The 17,977-nt window shown below is 39.4% G+C and overlaps 1 protein-coding gene across 12 annotated transcripts in view; it reads left to right on the plus strand.

Moving 5' to 3' along the window:
* EVI5 (ecotropic viral integration site 5) overlaps nt 1–17,977 on the plus strand; it is a 281,694-nt gene that overhangs the window by 170,723 nt on the left and 92,994 nt on the right. For all 12 annotated transcript variants that reach the window (XM_063799583.1, XM_009425371.5, XM_009425383.5 and 9 more), the window contains 2 exons: nt 11,732–11,878; nt 14,038–14,133. In XM_063799583.1, coding sequence (XP_063655653.1) covers nt 11,732–11,878; nt 14,038–14,133 — 243 coding nt within the window. The remainder of the gene's footprint in view (nt 1–11,731; nt 11,879–14,037; nt 14,134–17,977) is intronic.

Raw genomic sequence — 17,977 nt, forward strand, 5'->3', positions numbered from 1 at the left:
CAGAACTAATAGGATATATATATATATATATATATGGGAGTTTATTTCAAGTATTAACTTACATGATCACAAGGTCCCACAATAGGCTGCCTACAAGCTGAGGAGCAAGAAGTGCCAGTCAAAGTCCCAAAACGGAAGAGCTTGAAGTCCAGTGTTCAAGGACAGGAAGCATCCAGGATGGGGGAAAGATATAGGCTGGGCCAGTCTCTCCTTTTCACATTTTTCTGCCTGCTTTATATTCACTGGCAGCTGATTAGATTGTGCCCATCAGCTAAGGGTGGATCTGCCTACCCCAGCCCACTGACTCAAATGTTAATCTCTTTTGGCAACACCCTCACAGACACATCCAGGATCAATACTTTGTATTGATCTTGGATACGAACTCAGTATTAACCATCACAAGTCCACCCCTTGTCAGCTTGAACTTGAACCTATGCACATCTCCTGAGATCATACATAATCTTCAAATAAAGACAATAATGAGGTAATAATTACGCCTAACATAATACAACTATCCTTTGTACACCCGGAAACACACCAATCCCTGACTCAAATACTATTACATAAAGTTAACAGTACTTAAATGCTGACATGAAGTCAATAAATCTTATGTCATATGATAAAATATATTTTCTTAGTACAAATGTATACATACACAAACATGATTTTAACAAAAGAAGGAGGAAATACTCATGACAATTACAGTCCTTGTTTCTGCAGCTGGTCACGTAGTGGTATCTGGTATTAATGACTAACCTTCCATTACCCATTCTGTATTCCCTTTGCCTTCAGCAAGCACCTCAGCAGGTCATGTTTTTTTTCCTGGTGGAGTGACCCAAACCTTCATTCCTGAGGGGTCTGGGCCATCTGTAGTCCTGCCTGGATTGGGATGTTGTAGTTTCCCATTGACCTTAATCACAGGGCATGGTAATACTAAGATGCCCTGATGGATCTCCTGTATTCCATGCATACTCTTCTTTACCTCCATTGTGGATTAGCAGACTGATTTCATCTTGATAGTCCGGGTCAGTCATCCCAGCCAACACTGTAATTCCCTTCTTAGCTTGTTGACTTAAAGGTAGGAACAGCCCGAAGTGTCCAGGTGGCAATCTTAACTTGCAGTTTAATGGAGTCGTTGTTGTGTCTTCTGGTGGTAGCGTTCCTCCCTCTGGAACTAAGACCTCTAGGCCAGCAGAATTAATGTTGAGGGAATAGGAAGCAAAAATTTTGCTAGTGGGTCACTAGGGGTGATGGTGAGTGGTGCCACTTGCACTTCCACCCCTTGATTCCTGGACCCGTGAATCGTGGCTATGGGAGAAACAGTACCATATGTTGGATGCTGATTCAGAGCATACATGGCCTTCTGGAGAACTTTGCCCCAGCCCTGCAAAGTATTGTCACCTAGTTGACATTGTAATTGTGACTTCAAAAGCCCATTCCACCATTCTATCCATCCAGCTGCTTTAGGATGATGGGGAACATGGTAAGACCAGTGAATTCCATGAACGTGAGCCTACTGCAACACTTCTTTGGCCATAAAGTGAGTGCCTTAGTTAGAGGCAATGCTGTGTGGAATACCATGATGGTGTTTAAGGTATTCCGTGAGTGCACAGATGGTGGTCTTGGCAGAAGCATTACATGCAGGATAGGTAAACCCATATCCAGAGTAAGTGTCTATTCCAGTGAGGACAAACCTCTGCCCTTTCCATGATGGAAGAGGTCCAATATAATCAACCTGCCACCAGGTAGCTAGCTGATCACCATGAGGAATGGTGCCATATCAAGGGCTCAGTGTTGGTCTCTGCTGCTGGGAAATTGGGCACTTAGCAGTGGCTGTAGCCAGGTCAGCCTTGGTGAGTGGAAGTCCATGTTGCTGAGACCATGTGTAACTTCCATCCCTGCCACCATGGCCACTTTGTTCATGGGCTTATTGGGCGACGATGGGTGGCTGGGAAAAGAGGCTGAGTGGTGTCCTCAGAAGAGGTCATCCTATCCACTCAATAATTAAACTCCTCCTCTGCTGAGGTCACCTGTTGGTGAGCACTCACATGGGATACAAATGTCTTCACAGATTTTGGCCACTCAGAGAGGTCCATCCACATATGCTCTTCTCCAAATTTCTTTGTCACCAATTTTCTAATCATGCTTCTTTGAAGTCCCTGACCATCCAGCCAAACCATTGGCTACAGCCCATGAATCATTATATAATCGCACATCTGGCCATTTCTACTTCCGTGCAGAGTGCACAACCAAGTGCTCTGCTCAAAGTTCTCCCCACTGGGAAGATTTACCTTCACCGCTGTCCTTCAGGGATGTCCTAGAAAGGGGCTGTAGTGCTGTGGCTGTCCACTTTCAGGTGGTGCCTGCATATCGTGCAGAACCATCTGTGAACCAGGCCCTGGTCTTCTCTTCCTCTGTCAGCTGATCATAGGGAACTCCCCTTGAGGCCATCAGTGCAGGCTGGAGAAGAGAAGACAGGGTGGCAGGAGTGGAGACCATGGGCATTTGAGCTATTTCCTCATGAAACTTACTTGTCCCTTCAGGACCTGCTCAAGCCTGATCACGTATATACCACTTCCATTTGATGATGGAGTGCTGCTGTGCACAGCCCACTTCATGGCTAGATGGGTCAGAAAGCACCCAGTTCATGATAGGCAGTTCAGGTCGCGTGGTGACTTGATGACCCATAGTCACTTCATGACTATGATGAACAATGGTTCAGTTTCCACCAAAGTCCAGTAACGGGCCAACAGCTGTCTCTCAAAAGGAGAGTAGTTATCTGAAGAAGATGGCAGGGTCTCGCTCCAAAATCCTAGAGGTCTCTGCTGTGATTCACCTATGGGGACCATGAATCTCTGTTTTTATAATTCAAATTAGTATTTTGCTCATTTGACCTAGAAGTTTTCTGCTTGTATAAATTAAGTAGGAATGCAGCAGGCTTCCTATCAATTTCACTTCTAGGAACACCGTGATTAATTAGCCAATGCCAGAGCTCTACACAAGTCAGACTATTCTGATTGCCGCTTTGCCGCTGCTGTTCATGACAGTAGCTATGCCTACCTTGCGTTTGATGGTTGAGTGCTGCCACTTGGCCCCTGGTACCTCAGTATTCAATTATTCCCATTGTATTTAAATTTTGTAGTTGAGTAACTGCGGTTCCCACCATTAGATCTGACATACTAAGAAGAGCAATTACAGGCCTCTTCAAAGATGCAGGTGCTGCCCTCACAAATCTGTTTCAAAAGGCATTGGTCAAGAGTATGTCTTCTGGACCCTCCCAGCTGAGATGAGTAGGTCTAAAGTGACTAATCCACTCCACCATCCCAGTCTCCCTAAGCCTTTGGATTCCATCCTCTACATTAAACCAAGGGAGATCAGGCGTTTCCAGCTCTCTCACAGTGGGCCATCTTCTAATCCATCTTTCAGCTAACCAAGCAAATAAACTATTAGAACCTTCTTTAACTCCCCAAGTTGCAACATTGAATGCAGAATCCCTACTTAGTGGGCCCAAATCAATAAATTCAGCCTGATCCAACTCTGTTCCTTCCACCATTATCCCATACCCTTAATATCCATTCCCATGGTTTGTTTTCCAGATTTCTGTTTATATAAATTAGAGAACTTGGTTTTTTTCAAGTGTAGCACACCTCCTCATGGGTCACACTCAACCTCACCCTCTAGGGGCCCACTGAGACTTTAACTTAGTTATAGGTCTAGAAGCAAACAGGTGTTGGGGGTGGCTCCTGAGGAGAATCAACATTATCTTGCCTGGCAACTGCCTCAGGGGAGGGCATCAATGTTGCCTCAAGCAGCGCAGGGTTCATCTCCTCAGACAAAGGCAGAAAGGCTGATGGCAGCATGGGTTGGGGAGGGGTTGTTTCCACTACTGGGGATGGGGAAGTTGTTCCTTCTGACAAAAAAGGTTCATCAGAGTTTACAAACCTCTATGTCCCCAGCTTCATCAGGGTCCTCCCACACGTCCCCATTCCAAGTTTTAGGGTCCCATTCTTTTCCAATCAATGCCCTCACTTTTAACAGTAGACACCTGGCAAGGCTGTGCATGCATCTTTCGTTGCAGGTCAGCCACTCGCATGAAGAGCTTGTGACTGTCTACTCTCATTCAGGGCAATCTTAGCAGATTTGAGGCTTAGTATCTGCTTCTGAAGCAGGGGGACAGAATCCCTGAATTCATCATTTTCTTTCATCAATTTGTCCAGTGAACTTAGGAGCAACCAACCAACTTCATTACATTCCTTGGTTCTCCACATATAGTCAAAGGTATTATGTATAGAGTCACTAAACTGCTTGCCTCTCACAAATAGTAAATCAGGAGTGTCAAATGCATTTATTTTGCGTAACTCTCTACAAACAGTTCATGCCAAGAACTATCAGTGTGCTCCATACTGTTAGAAGTAGAGTCCTTAGCGTTTTTGGGTCTTACTGTATTAAGCAGCCAACTCCAGAAACCCCCAAACCAATTAAAGAACTCCATCCTTAATATTCTGTTCCTCTAGAACCACTCCTGGTACCAAAATCTATATTAGTCAGGGTTCTCTAGAGGGACAGAACTAATAGGATATATATAGGAATAATAGGATATATATATATATAATATAACATATAAAATACATGTATATTATATATAATACACATACATATATATAACTCATATATATATATATATATGAGTTTATTAAGTATTAACTTACACGATCGCAAGATCCCACAATAGGCCGTCTGCAAGATGAGGAGCAAGGAGAGCCAATCCGAGTCCCAAAACTGAAGAGCCTGGAGTCTGATGTTTGAGGGCAGGAAGCATCCAGCACGGGACAAAGATGTAGGCTGGGAGGCTAGGCCAGTATCTCCTTTTCACATTTTTCTGCCTGCTTTATATTCTCTGGCAGCTGATTAGATTGTGTCCACCAGATTAAGGGTGGATCTGCCTTTCCCATCCCACTGACTCAAATGTTAATCTCTTTTGGCAACACCCTCACAGACACACACAGGATCAATACTTTATATCCTTCAATCCAATCAAGTTGACACTTAGTATTAACCATCACAGATATTTTTAACATCTGTGCCATATGTAATGCTGGTTCTGTTGATTGCTTTGTCTTTTGGGAGTGCTTTGTTTTTCCTTGCCTTTTCCTATGCTTTGTAATTTTTTTGTTGAATTTCAGCTGGATATCTTGTGTAGGACTGCAGACTGAGTCAAATAGTTTTTCTGCCTGGAAATGGGCACATTTTTCCTTCTGCTAGGCCTTTAATGTGGGAGATTCAAGTTAATATAGTCCAGAGATGGGTTGAGTTTGAGGTTTGTTGTTTCTGTGGTATCATCAGTGCACCATAGGCTTCAAATTCCCTTAGCAATACCTTATTTTTCCCTTAGTAATACCTTATTTTTAGAGTAGGAGCTGTTTGCCAGAGGGATTTTGTGTCTTTAGGTCTTCCCTTTGCATAACATTTTAAAAGGGTCTGTCTTCAGCAGTATTCCATTTGTTACTTATTACAGAAGAGTTGGAGGGGCAACAGTGTTTTCTATTGTTCTGATGAAGCCTCAGTCTTAGACAGGCACAGTGGCTAATGCCTATAATCCCCAGCACTTTGGGAGGCCCAGGCAGGAGGATCACTTGAGGCCAGGAGTTTGAGACTAGCCTAGGCAACATAGTGAGACCCTGTCTTGTATAAAAATTTTTAAAAATTAGCCAGGTGTGGTAGTATGTGCCTGTAGTCCCAGCTACTTGAGAGGCCGAGATGGGAGGATCGCTTGAGCCCAGGAGTTTGAGGCTGTAGTGAACTATGACACCACTGCACTCCAGCCTAAGCCACAAAGTAAGATCCTGTTTCTAAATTAAAAAAAAATAAATGGCTGGGCATGGTGGCTCACGCCTGTAATCCCAGCACTTTGGGAGGCTGAGGCAGGTGGATGACCTGAGGTCAGGAGTTTAAGACCAGCATGGTGAAACCCCATCTCTACTAAAAATACAAAAATTAGCCAGACGTGGTGCTGTATGCCTGTAATCACAGCTACTCGGGAGGCTGAGGGAGGAGAATCACTTGAACCTGGGAGGCAGAGGTTGCAGTGAGCCAAGGTCGCACCATTGCACTCCAGCCTGGGCAACAAGAGTGAAACTCTGTCTCAAAGAAAAAAATAAATTAAATAAATAAATAAATAAATAAATTCAGTCTTAGGCTTCATTATGTCCTTTGATCTGGTGTGTTTGGTCTTTAGTGCTCCTGCCCACCCCAGATGTAGTACTAGGCACAAAACGCAGTTCTGCCCCTTCCCCAAGATGCAATGGCTTTCACCAGTGCCCCAAAGACAGCAGCGTTTCTTGGCCCTGATCCACACAGATGAAAGCATATATTCCCTAGAGGAGACAGGCAAGGTTTAGCGCCTTCCTATAGTGACTGCTATTCCCCTTCCTGAGTCCTGTACCATGAAGGTTTCTTTCTCAAGACTCACCAGTCTTTTGTGTGTGTACCCGTTGGGGTACCTGAAGAAAAGTGTGCAAGAGTTTGTGAACTTAGATTCTAAGTCTGCTGCCTCCTGAGCCTTCACACTGTCTAGCCAGCCAATACTTAGCTTCCACCAGTTTGATATTTATTCTAGCTGTATCATTCTTAGCTTGTGGCCGTATCTGCCCCAGGTGAGAAAGTGCTTAAATCCCATTGCATCTCTCCTGGAAGGCTCCGGGTTTGAACTTAGTTTGGCTGGCTTTTTTTTTTTTTTCCTTTTTTTTTTTTTTTTTGAGATGGAGTCTTATTCTGTCACCCAGGCTGGAGTGCAGTGGCGCGATCTCAGCTCACTGCAACCTCTGCCTCCTGGGTTGAAGCGATTCTTCTGCCTCAGCCTCCTGAGTAGCTGGGACTACAGGCGCATGCTACCACATCCGGCTAATTTTTGTATTTTTAGTGGAGACAGGGGTTTCACCATATTGGCCAGGCTAGTGTCGAACTCCTGACCTCAAGTGATCCCCCTGCCTCGGCCTCCCAAAGTACTGGGATTACAGGCATGAGCCACTGTGCCTGGCCTTCCTTCTTTTTTCATTGGAAGGGTAGGAGCAGTTCTTTGACCTTCTACATCCCAGATCACAAATCAAAAGTCCTGATTATGATGTATTTGTGATTGTTTTGTTTGGTACTTTTGGTTTCTTTCTTTTTTGTTCCTTTTTTCTTCCTTTCCTCCTTTTTATTGGATTTAGTTTTTTCTTTCACTTTCTCTGTACTGGTTTGACTCTTATAATTCCTTTTGTTTTCTATTAATGTTTGCTACCTGAAAAAAATTGAAAATGCTTACCTGGGTGAACAAAGTCTAAACTTAGTCATCATCTCTGTATCCTTTCCAAACATTTAGAAGGGCCTGTGAATAACTTCATGTGTTCTTCTGTCTTACAAGTTATTATTGTACATCTTTTAATACCTCCAAACTACTAGATATTATTATTATTATTTTATGGAGTCAGAGCTTATCTGGATTTGTTCACCTGTTAGTTATTTTTGCTCTGAATTCTTTTTTTTCTATTTTTTTTTTCTTTTTTAAATAGGGTCTCACTGTTTTGTCCAGGCTTGAGTGCGGTGGCTGTTCATAGGCTCCATCGTATCTCACTACAGCCTCAAGCTCCTGACCTCAAACAGTTCTCCTGCCCCAGCCTCCCAAGTAGCTGGGACTACAGGCTGCTCTCTCTTCTTATATTTGACAGTTTCTGGTTTCCATCCTGCATTCTAAATCTGTCACTCTTTTTTTTTTTTTTTTTTTTTTTTTGCGACGGAGTCTCACTCTGTCACCCAGGCTGGAGTGCAGTGGTGCAATCTTGGCTCACTGCAAGTCCTGCCTCCCAGGTTCACGCCATTCTCCTGCCTCAGCCTCCCGAGTTGGGACTACAGGCGCCCGCCATCACGCCTGGCTAATTTTTTTTTTTTTTTTTTTAGTAGAGACAGGGTTTCATTGTGTTAGCCAGGATGGTTGCAATCTCCTGACCTTGTGATCCGCCTGCCTTGGCCTCCCAAAGTGCTGGGATTACAGGTGTGAGCCACCACGCCCGGCCCACTTTCTTAAAATAAATTTACTTTTCTTTCTTGTATGATAGTTTAGCTCAGTATACTACTATAGGGTGAAGATTCTTTTTTAAGCATTATGAATTTTTGCCATTGAAATATCTGCTAGACATTTCATTACCCTTCCTTTATAGATCTCAGTTTTTCCCTTGATTTGCCTCTTTAGCATTCTAAATTTTGTTACAGTATATATTGGTGGGGATTTATTTGTTTTTATCCTGGTTGGAACTAGTTGTGTTTCCTAAATTGTAGATTTATTTCTTTTATTTCTTTTTTTTTTTGGATTTTTTTATTTTTATTTTTTATTATACTTCAAGTTTTAGGGTACATGTGCACATTGTGCAGGTTAGTTACATATGTATACATGTGCCATGCTGGTGCGCTGCACCCACTAACTCGTCATCTAGCATTAGGTATATCTCCCAATGCTATCCCTCCCCCCTCCCCCAACCCCACAACAGTCCCCAGAGTGTGATATTCCCCTTCCTGTGTCCATGTGATCTCATTGTTCAATTCCCACCTGTGAGTGAGAATATGTGGTGTTTGGTTTAATTGTAAAAAATTCTCAACTGTTACCATCTCTTAAACCATCATATCTCACTTTTTTTTTCTATTTTATCCTGCAACCCATATTAGGTATATTTTGGACCTTATTCTCTTTTCTGTGTCTAATAACCTCTTCTGGGACACTAATTATTTCTTCAGTATAGCTAATCTCCAATCTAACCCATTCATTGAATTCAGTGGCTGTATTTATAGAAATTTTCTTTGGTTATTTTTCTGATTTGCTTAATGTTTTTTTGATAGTGACTTGTTCTTTGCTTATGTTTTGGCATCTTCCTTTTATGTCATTAATACTGTAATTTTAGACATAACCTATGTTAGGTAAAGTCCTATAATTATCTCTAGAGTTCTTAAAATATATTTTTTCTGTCTGCTGTCTCTCACTCATGGTCAATTCTTGGGTTTTATGTGTATTATTTATCAACCATAATGTTGAATTATGGTCTTGTGTTCAGGGATGCAGGGAAGGGTTTTATCTATGGACATTATTTGCAGCTTATGTCAAAGATGGGTCCCTCTGAAGTGTAGTTATTTGTTTTAATGGTAGCAGGTAAGACAGTAAAAAGAGGCTGTGATACATTTTGAATACGGTACTAAGAAGTTTAGTTAATTTTGTAGACAGACTTATTTGTTGATTCAAAATGAGAAAGAGGCCAGGTGCAGTGACTCATGCCTGTGATCGCAGGATTTTGGGAGACCAAGATGGGAGGATCACTTGGGCTCAGGAGTTCAAGACTGGCCTGAGCAACATAGTAGGACCTCGTCTCTACTAAAAATAAAAAAAATTATCTGGGCGTGGTGGCACATGCCTGTGGTCCCAGCTATTCAGGAGACCGAGGTGGGAGGATAGCTTGAGCCTGGGAGATTGAGGCTACAAGTAAGCTATGATTGTGCCTCTGCACTCTAGCCTGGGCAACAGAGCAAGCTCCTGTGAGACCCTATCTAAAAAAAAAAAAAAAAAAAGAGAGAGAGAGAATGAGAATGACTAGAGTATGTGTTACAGGAAGACAAGTAAAAGTAAAGATGAAGAAAGTTCTAAGTGGTTGAAAGTTTTGGAGCTTACATCTATTAGATGATCTACATTTTTTCATTAAAACTGGAGGGGGGTCTTTTTCATAGGGCGAGGTAAAGTAGGTATAATAATGGCAACAATTGAACATTTATTAAGTATCTAAAATTTCCCGGGTGCAGTGGCTCATGCCTGTAATCTCCCAGCACTTTGGGAGGCTGAGGCGGGCGGATTACTTGAGGTTAGGAGTTCGAGACCAGTCTGGCCAACATGATGAAACCCTGTCTCTACTAAAAATACAAAAATTAGCCGGGCATGGTGGTGGATGCCTGTAATCCCAGCTACTTGGGAGGCTGAGGCAGGAGAATCACTTGAACCCAGGAGGTGGAGGTTGCAGTGAGCCAAGGTCGTGCCACTGCACTCCAGCCTGGGCAACAAAGTGAGACTGTCTCAAAAAAAAATGAAATGAAATTACATGACATGACATGACATGATTGTGTGAGACTGCTTTCATAAACTTTTCTCCCATAATCTAATCTTCACAACATAGTCTCAAAAGGCAAGTAGTACTATCTCTACTGAAATTTGGTAGGATTAAATAACTTGGCCAAGTTTTAAGAACTGTTAAATGAGAAGTTAGATTTTTACTTCTTTCTGTTATGAAAGTCCCTACTATTTCTTTCAGGCCTCTGATAGAATAATTTAGGGTTGAGAGAATTCTGGCTGGGTCATACCTGAGTGTGAAAACTACCTCATGTTAGTTCAAGGTCTATAGTTTTTTTAGCACATTCTGTAATTATAATACAATAAACAGCTAGCATTTATTGCTACATATTAGGCCCTGTTACGCATATTATCTCATTTAATTCTGAAGACACCAAACTGAGAAATAGAAACTATTTTATATGCATTTTTCAAATAAGGAAATAGAGACTCAGAGATACTAGCTTGTTTGCTTAATGACCGAATATTAAAACCAGGATTCAAAATCTGTGCTTCATAAAAAGAGACTGTGCTAGACATTGAGAACATGTAGAAATACACATATGCCGTATTGTGTGACATCAAGTTTACAGCCCAATAAATAGTGATGGTACCTTTTTTTTTCTTTCCTTTTTTTTTCTCTGAGACAGAGTCTTCTTGTCACCCAGGCTAGAGTGCAGTTGCGTGATCTCAGCTCACTGCAACCTCTGCCTCCTGGGTTCAAGTGATTCTTGTGCCTCAGCCTCCCGAGTACCTGGGATTATAGACGTGCACCACCATGCCCGACTAATTTTTGTATTTTTAGTAGATACGGGGTTTCACCATTTTGGCCAAGTTGGTCCCAAACTCCTGGCCACAAGTGATCTGCCCACCTTGGTCTCCCAGAATGCTGGGATTAGACATGAGCCACTGCACTGGCCATGATGGTACCTTTTGACTGGTTTGTGCTTTCTTTTTGGAACTGGAAAGAGGAATTAAACTCACCATTCCTGTATCTATCCATTTTGTACTCCCATTGCCAATCTTAGAAAGGAATACCTTGAAGTTGTGTATAAGAATTTTTATAGTTTACACCTATTTTTTGTATAAATGGTATATTGAGCTATATTGAGAGTCTCTAATATTGACAGTATGCATTCCTTTGGATGACTTGATTTTATTTATTTATTTATTTATTTTTAATTTTTTTTTTGAGACAGAGTCTCGCGCTGTCGCCCAGGCTGGAGTGCAGTGGCTCAGTCTCCGCTCACTGCAGGCTCCACCTCCTGGGTTCACGCCATTCTCCAGCTTCAGCCTCCCAAGTACCTGGGACTACAGGCGCCCGCCACCATGCCTGGCTAATTTTTTTTTTTGTAATTTTAGTAGAGACGGGGTTTCACCGTGTTAGCCGGGATGGTCTTGATCTCCTGACCTCGTGATCCGCCTGCCTTAGCCTTGAATGACTTGATTTTAAAGGCAGTTTTATCTTATTTTTTAATGTTGATTTTGTTGAATAACAGTGACCTATAACTAGTAACATTTTTAATAATGTTATGGTATAAAATGGATAGGTAATTTTTTTTAATTTTTAGGTCTTGTATCTATAGTCTCAGTATTTATATTTCTGATTATTAGAACCAGATCAATAGTAACCATCTTCGAAGAGCAGAACAAGAGGTGATTAGCCTACAGGAGAAAGTGCAGTATCTTTCTGCACAGAACAAAGGACTCCTTACTCAATTAAGTGAAGCAAAGCGTAAACAAGCAGAGATTGAATGCAAGGTAAATATGTCAACTAACTGATTTTGTTTTTTGTCAATATAATAATGCCTTTTTTTGTTTGTTTTATCGTGATTAGATTATCTTAAAAACAAAACAAAAAAGCTCGTCCTATTTTCTACTTTTCCTGAACTTGTTTTGGTAGTTGCCTTCAGACCAGGTCAGCTCATCTTGCTTCTGGGGTGGATTTTAGTCAAGAAACATTTTCAGTCACTTCCTTGGTTAATTTAATTTCCTGGATTGGCATTTACTAGTATTTCTTTACAGTTTTTCTTTTGACTGGTAACCCTTTAAAACCAGAGCTTTTAATGGCTTGATCAAAAAAGATGGGTCATTTAGAGAGGTTAGGGCTCCTCTGCTTTGATTGGTATCTTATTAGTGGGCAGTAATGTTAATAACATTGATACATGTTTTCTGGATAGACTAGAGAGCAAAAGAAATGTGTATATACCAGTGTGTTGGGAAAAATGGGTATATTACCCATTATTATTTTAATCAGTTATATACTTTACTTTTTTGTGAGGTATTTGGATTAAAAAAGCATCAAAAGTATTTGAATGCAAGTACATTCTTTCCTGAAATAAATTTACAATATAGCAGTGGTGAGAGAGTGGGGGAAAGGCAGTGAGATGGAAGGAGAGGAGGGAGGGTTTGGGGGGGTGTGTGTGTGTGTGTGTGTGTGAAATAACTAAAGAGATGACTGTAGACTGGGCATTAGAATGGATTACTAAAGGCAAGTTATGGGATTTAAAAAAATAAACTAGGCATCCACCTTTCCATGGTGAGATAGTAGGAATGATGCCCTTTAAAGATTCCAGCCTTATTATTGTATAAGAAATAAGACTTTTGATGGCACATGTAAAGCTGTAATTCCATCAGCTTATTCTGGTGACATTAAAAACCAAGAGTGAAGCTTGAATGGTTTATCAGTGTCACTGAAATCCAGAGATGAAATTACATCCTTATAAATATGCATGGCTGTTACAATGTATACTGACAGAAATCTGTAGGCAGTACTGAAATTCCTACTAAAAGCACAGTCACTTTTGAAGGATATGACTAAACTATAAATAAAATAATATTAAATGAGGTTGTATCAGTCTGATTTGTCATACCAATATCTGATTGAGTTTTTATGATGCTAAATTGTCTGTGTTGACATCTTATAGATAACTAAATTTAATCTTTTATTTATTATTGGTGTTAGTTTTCCTTAAACATATTTTGATAATGGTGTTACTAGATTAAATATTGCTCCTCAAATGCCTTAGTACCTGTTGAGCAAAGTAAAGTGTTCTTTGGAAATAAATCTTTGAGGAACTTGCTGTTGAAAATAATAATTTTCTTTGAACTTGTCTAAGTAATGGGCTCAGATTTAGAATATTAGAGGATTTTATGAACTAATATGGGATTTTATTTAATTTTTAATTGTTCATTAATACCTCTGTGAAGTATGTTACAGATGCAAACTCTGATATCTCCCCTATGTTTAAGCTGTGTGTTAATTTATTCAATCTTTCGTGATGCCTTTGCAGGTTTTGAGAATGACCAATGTATTGTTACCCTAGCACCTAGTACATTCTGATTAAATGTGTATGTTTTACCCTGTTATGTTGGAATGATTCGGGAACAAAGTTAATTTTTCAAGAAAGCCAGTCCTTGAATTATGTAAATCTGATTCATTTTCATTTAGTATTATAAGATTATAGCTTATGATTAATTTATAATTATTAAAGCTTTTTTATTTTTAGTTGTGTAAAATGTGTGGATATTGTTTATAATATTAATGTTATTTTCCCTCTCAACTTAATTTGAATGTTCTCACTTAAAGTTGAAATATTACAAGCCTGTGAACCCCAGTTTCAAAATGCGAAACACTCTAAAACTCTGGAGTTTTTTCATAAATTTCACACAAATTCCTTTGGAGGCAAAACTTAATTTGAATTGATATATGGCCATTTATAATTGTTATTCCACTTGATGTGAACATTTATATCTCACTGCTTCGTTGTATGTATTGAGCATATTGTTTCGTTATGGATGCTGCCTTAGACCCTGCTAGATAATACTTAATGTATGGTTTATGCAACCTATTACTTTTCTAAAATCTGAATTCCAAACACACCTGGTTTATTTTGTTTCGGTTTGGTTTACCACACTAGAATAAGGAAGAAGTGATGGCTGTGAGGCTTCGGGAAGCAGATAGCATAGCTGCTGTGGCTGAACTACGACAACACATTGCTGAGCTTGAAATCCAGGTACCATATGAAAATAATAAAGTACATGTAAAAATATAGTTTCTTCTATCCTCTTTGTCTGAATAGTAACTTACTCTTTATCCTCATGACTGTGATTCTTTTTTCAGTAATCATTCATTTCCAACTTTTTTTTTATTGTGGTAAAATAGACATAAAACTTACCATTTTAAAGTATACAGTTCTGCAGCATTAAGTATATTTGACACTGTTGTGCAGCCATCACCACCATCCATATCCAGAACTTTTTCATCCTCCCTAACTGAACCTCTTTGCCCATTAAACACTAACTTCCCATTCCCCAGCAACTGGCAACCACCAGCAACTGGCAACCACCAGCAACTGGAAACCACCATTCTACTTTGTCTCTATGAGTTTGACCACTCTGGTTACCTCATATAAGTGGGATCATACAATACAGTCATATGCTGCATAAGGACATTTCAGTGACGGACAGCATATATGGTAATGGTCCCATAGGATGATAATGAAGCTGAAAAATTCCTTTTGCCTAGTGACTATAGCCATCATTATGTTATAGTGCAACACGTTACTCATGTGTTTGTGATGAGGCTGGTATAAACAAACCCACTGCACTGCCACTCTTATAAAAGTGTAGCACATACAGTTGTGTATAGCACATAATACTTGATAATAAATGACTATGTTACTGGTTCATATGTTTGCTATACTATTTGTTGTTTTGCTATACTAATATTGCTATTTTAGAGTCTAATTCTACTTATACAAAACAAGAGTTAACTCTAAGACAGTCCTCAGATCCTTCAGGAGGTTTTCCAGAAGGCATTGTTTTCATAGGAGATGACAGCTTCATGTGTGTTATTGTCCCTGAAGACCTTCCAGTGGGACAAGATGTGGAGGTTGAAGATAGTGATATTGGTGGTGCTGACCCTGTGTAGGCCTAAGCTAATATCTTAGTTTTTAACACAAATGTTTTAATTTTTTTTTTTTTTTTGAGACAGGATCTCACTCTGTTGCCTAGACCGGAGTTTAGTGGCACAGTCATAGCTCACTGCAGACTCCAACTCCTGGCTCAAGCAGTCCTCATCAGCTTCCCGAGTACCTGGGACTACAGGCACACATGACCACACCCAGCTTATTTATTTATTTATTTATTTAGTAGCAATGAGGTCTCCCTTTGCTGGCCAGGCGGGTTTCGAACTCCTGGGCTTAAGTGATCCGCCCACCTCTGCCTTCCACAGTGCTGGGATTACAAGCATGAGCCACTGCGCCCAGCCTTAATTTTTTTTTAACTTAAAAAAATTTTTTGTTCATCAGGTGTAATGACTCATGCCTGTAATCTCAGCACTTTGGGAGGCTGAGGCAGGCAGATCTTGAGCCCAAGAGTTTGAAACCAACCTGACCAACAAAGTGAGACTCCCTCTCTACAAAAAATACAAAATAAAATTAGTTGGACCTGGTGGTGCACCTATAGTCCCAGTTGCGGTTACTTAGGAGGCTGAGGTGGGTGGGTTGCCTGAGCCTGGGAGGTCAAGGCTGCAGTAAGCCATGATCACAGCACTGCACTCCAGCCTGGGCCACAGAGTAAGACCCTGTTTCAAAAAATATATTTATTAAAAATTAAAATTAAAAATAGAAAAAAGCTTATAGAATAAAGATATAAAAAAATATTTTATACACCTGTACAATGTTTGCTAAGCTAAATGTTATAAAAGAGTCAAAAAGTTTAAAAAATTGGAAGTTTATAAATAAACTTACAGTAAGTTAATTTATTATTGAAAGAAAAACCATTTTTTATAATGTTATAGTATATTTACAAATTTTCTTCATTTTTAAAGCTGAATAATATTCCATTGTATGTATATACCACATTTTTTATCTGTTCATTCATTGATGGACATTTAGGGTGCTTCCATGTTTGAGCTATTGTGAATAATGCTGCTATGAATACAGGTGTACAAATTTCTGTTCAGGTCCCTGCTTTAACTTCTTTTGAGTACATAGAAGTGGAATTGCTGGATCATATAGTAATTGTTTAATTTTTTTAAGAAATTGCCATACCATTTTCCACAGAACCTACACCATTTTACATTTCTACCAGCAATGCATGAGGATTTCATTTTTTCCGCATTTGCACCAACACTTGTTAATTTTCTGTTGTTGTTTTTATAAGTACCATCCTAATGGGTGTGAAGTGGTATCTCATTGTGGTTTTGATTTGCATTTCCCTAATGATGAACTATGTTGGGCATACTTTCATGTGCTTATTTCGCATTTATATATCTTCTTTGGAGAAATGGCCATTCAGGTCCTTTGCTTAATTGAACCAGGTTGTTTGTTGTTTTTGTTGTTGAGTTATAGGAGTTATTTATATATTCTCAATATCACTTTCTTATCATATATATGGTTTGCAAATATTTTCTCCCATTATGTTTGTTGCCTTTTCTTTGTTGATAGTGTTTTTATCACAAAAGTTTTTAATTTTGCTGAATCAACTTACCTGGGTTTTGTTTTGTTTTGTTTTGGTGGTGTTGACTGTGCTCCAAGTCCATTTTTTAGTGAAAATTTATCATATTTCTATATTATCAAAACTATCTTCAAAAGAAAATTCAAAGCTTTAAAAATAAATATGTTTTTACAGGGCACAGTAACTCATGCCTGTAATCCCAGTGCTTTGAGAGGCCAAGGTCAGGGGATTGCTGGAGGCCAGGAGTTCAAGACCGGCCTGGGCAATAGAGTAAGACCCTGTCTCTACAAAACAATTTTTAAAAATTAGCTGAGGGCATGATAGTACACTCCTGTAGCTCTGGCTACTTGGAAGGCTAAGGTGGAACGATCCCTTGAGGCCAGAAGTAGGAGTTCCATATTACAAGGAGCTATGATCAAGCCACTGCACTCCAATCTGAGTGACAGAATGAGACCTTGTCTCTAAAAAAATTTTTTTTAATAAAAATAAATGTGTTTTGTCACTTCTTATGCCTTACTTCTTCTTGTATAATATGATAAAAGTAGTAAGTTTTCCCTATGGACAAAATACTATGTTTAAAATCTTATGTCTTTCAAAGTCTTTAATTATATTGTACTCCAAGTCACAATAGTCTTTGCTGTAACATCTAGAATTTTCTTCCCACCTGAAATTTCCTTTCGTCTTTAAATTTCAATTTAAAATGTAATTAATTTCCAAACTTACATATTATATTATAACTTAATCTTTTGATCTGGATCAAAAGTAACCACAACACATTATGATTTGTATGTTTATAAAAAGGTATCCTTTATGTTCTGCTGGTAGTAGTCCCCATAAAGTGCACATATTCAGGAAAACCTCAGACATGAGCCAACTGCATAATATATTTGTAATCAGTTGTTTAAATCATGCTATCATATGTGATTTTAGCATTAGTCTGTACTTTTCTAAACATCAAGAAAATCCTAAGAATTTGCCATATTTCTATACATCTTAATCACAAAATAGTAAAATTTAAATCACTCTTTTTGTTGATTCTGAAATATTTATTAAAACGAAGAACCTGGTATGCAGGATTTTTGTTTAAAATGAAATGTAACGTGTTACATTATTTTTGAAAAATAGAAAATTCATGGAATTTTTTTTTAACATCTTCCAATCCTTTACCCCTAACCCCGCATCTAGCCCCTGGTAACCACCATTCTACTCTGTACTTTTGAGTTCAACTTTTTGTATCCCACATGTGAGATCATGTAGTGTTTGTCTTTCTGAGCCTAGCTTATTTCACTTAATGTTCTCCAGGCTCATTCATGTTGTTGTGAATGACAGAATTTTTCTTCCTTTTTAACATTGAATAATATTCCATTGTGTATATGTAAACCACTTTTTCTTTATTCA

The sequence above is a fragment of the Pan troglodytes genome, chromosome 1 (assembly GCF_028858775.2).
Source record: "Pan troglodytes isolate AG18354 chromosome 1, NHGRI_mPanTro3-v2.0_pri, whole genome shotgun sequence".
Taxonomy (NCBI): domain Eukaryota; kingdom Metazoa; phylum Chordata; class Mammalia; order Primates; family Hominidae; genus Pan; species Pan troglodytes.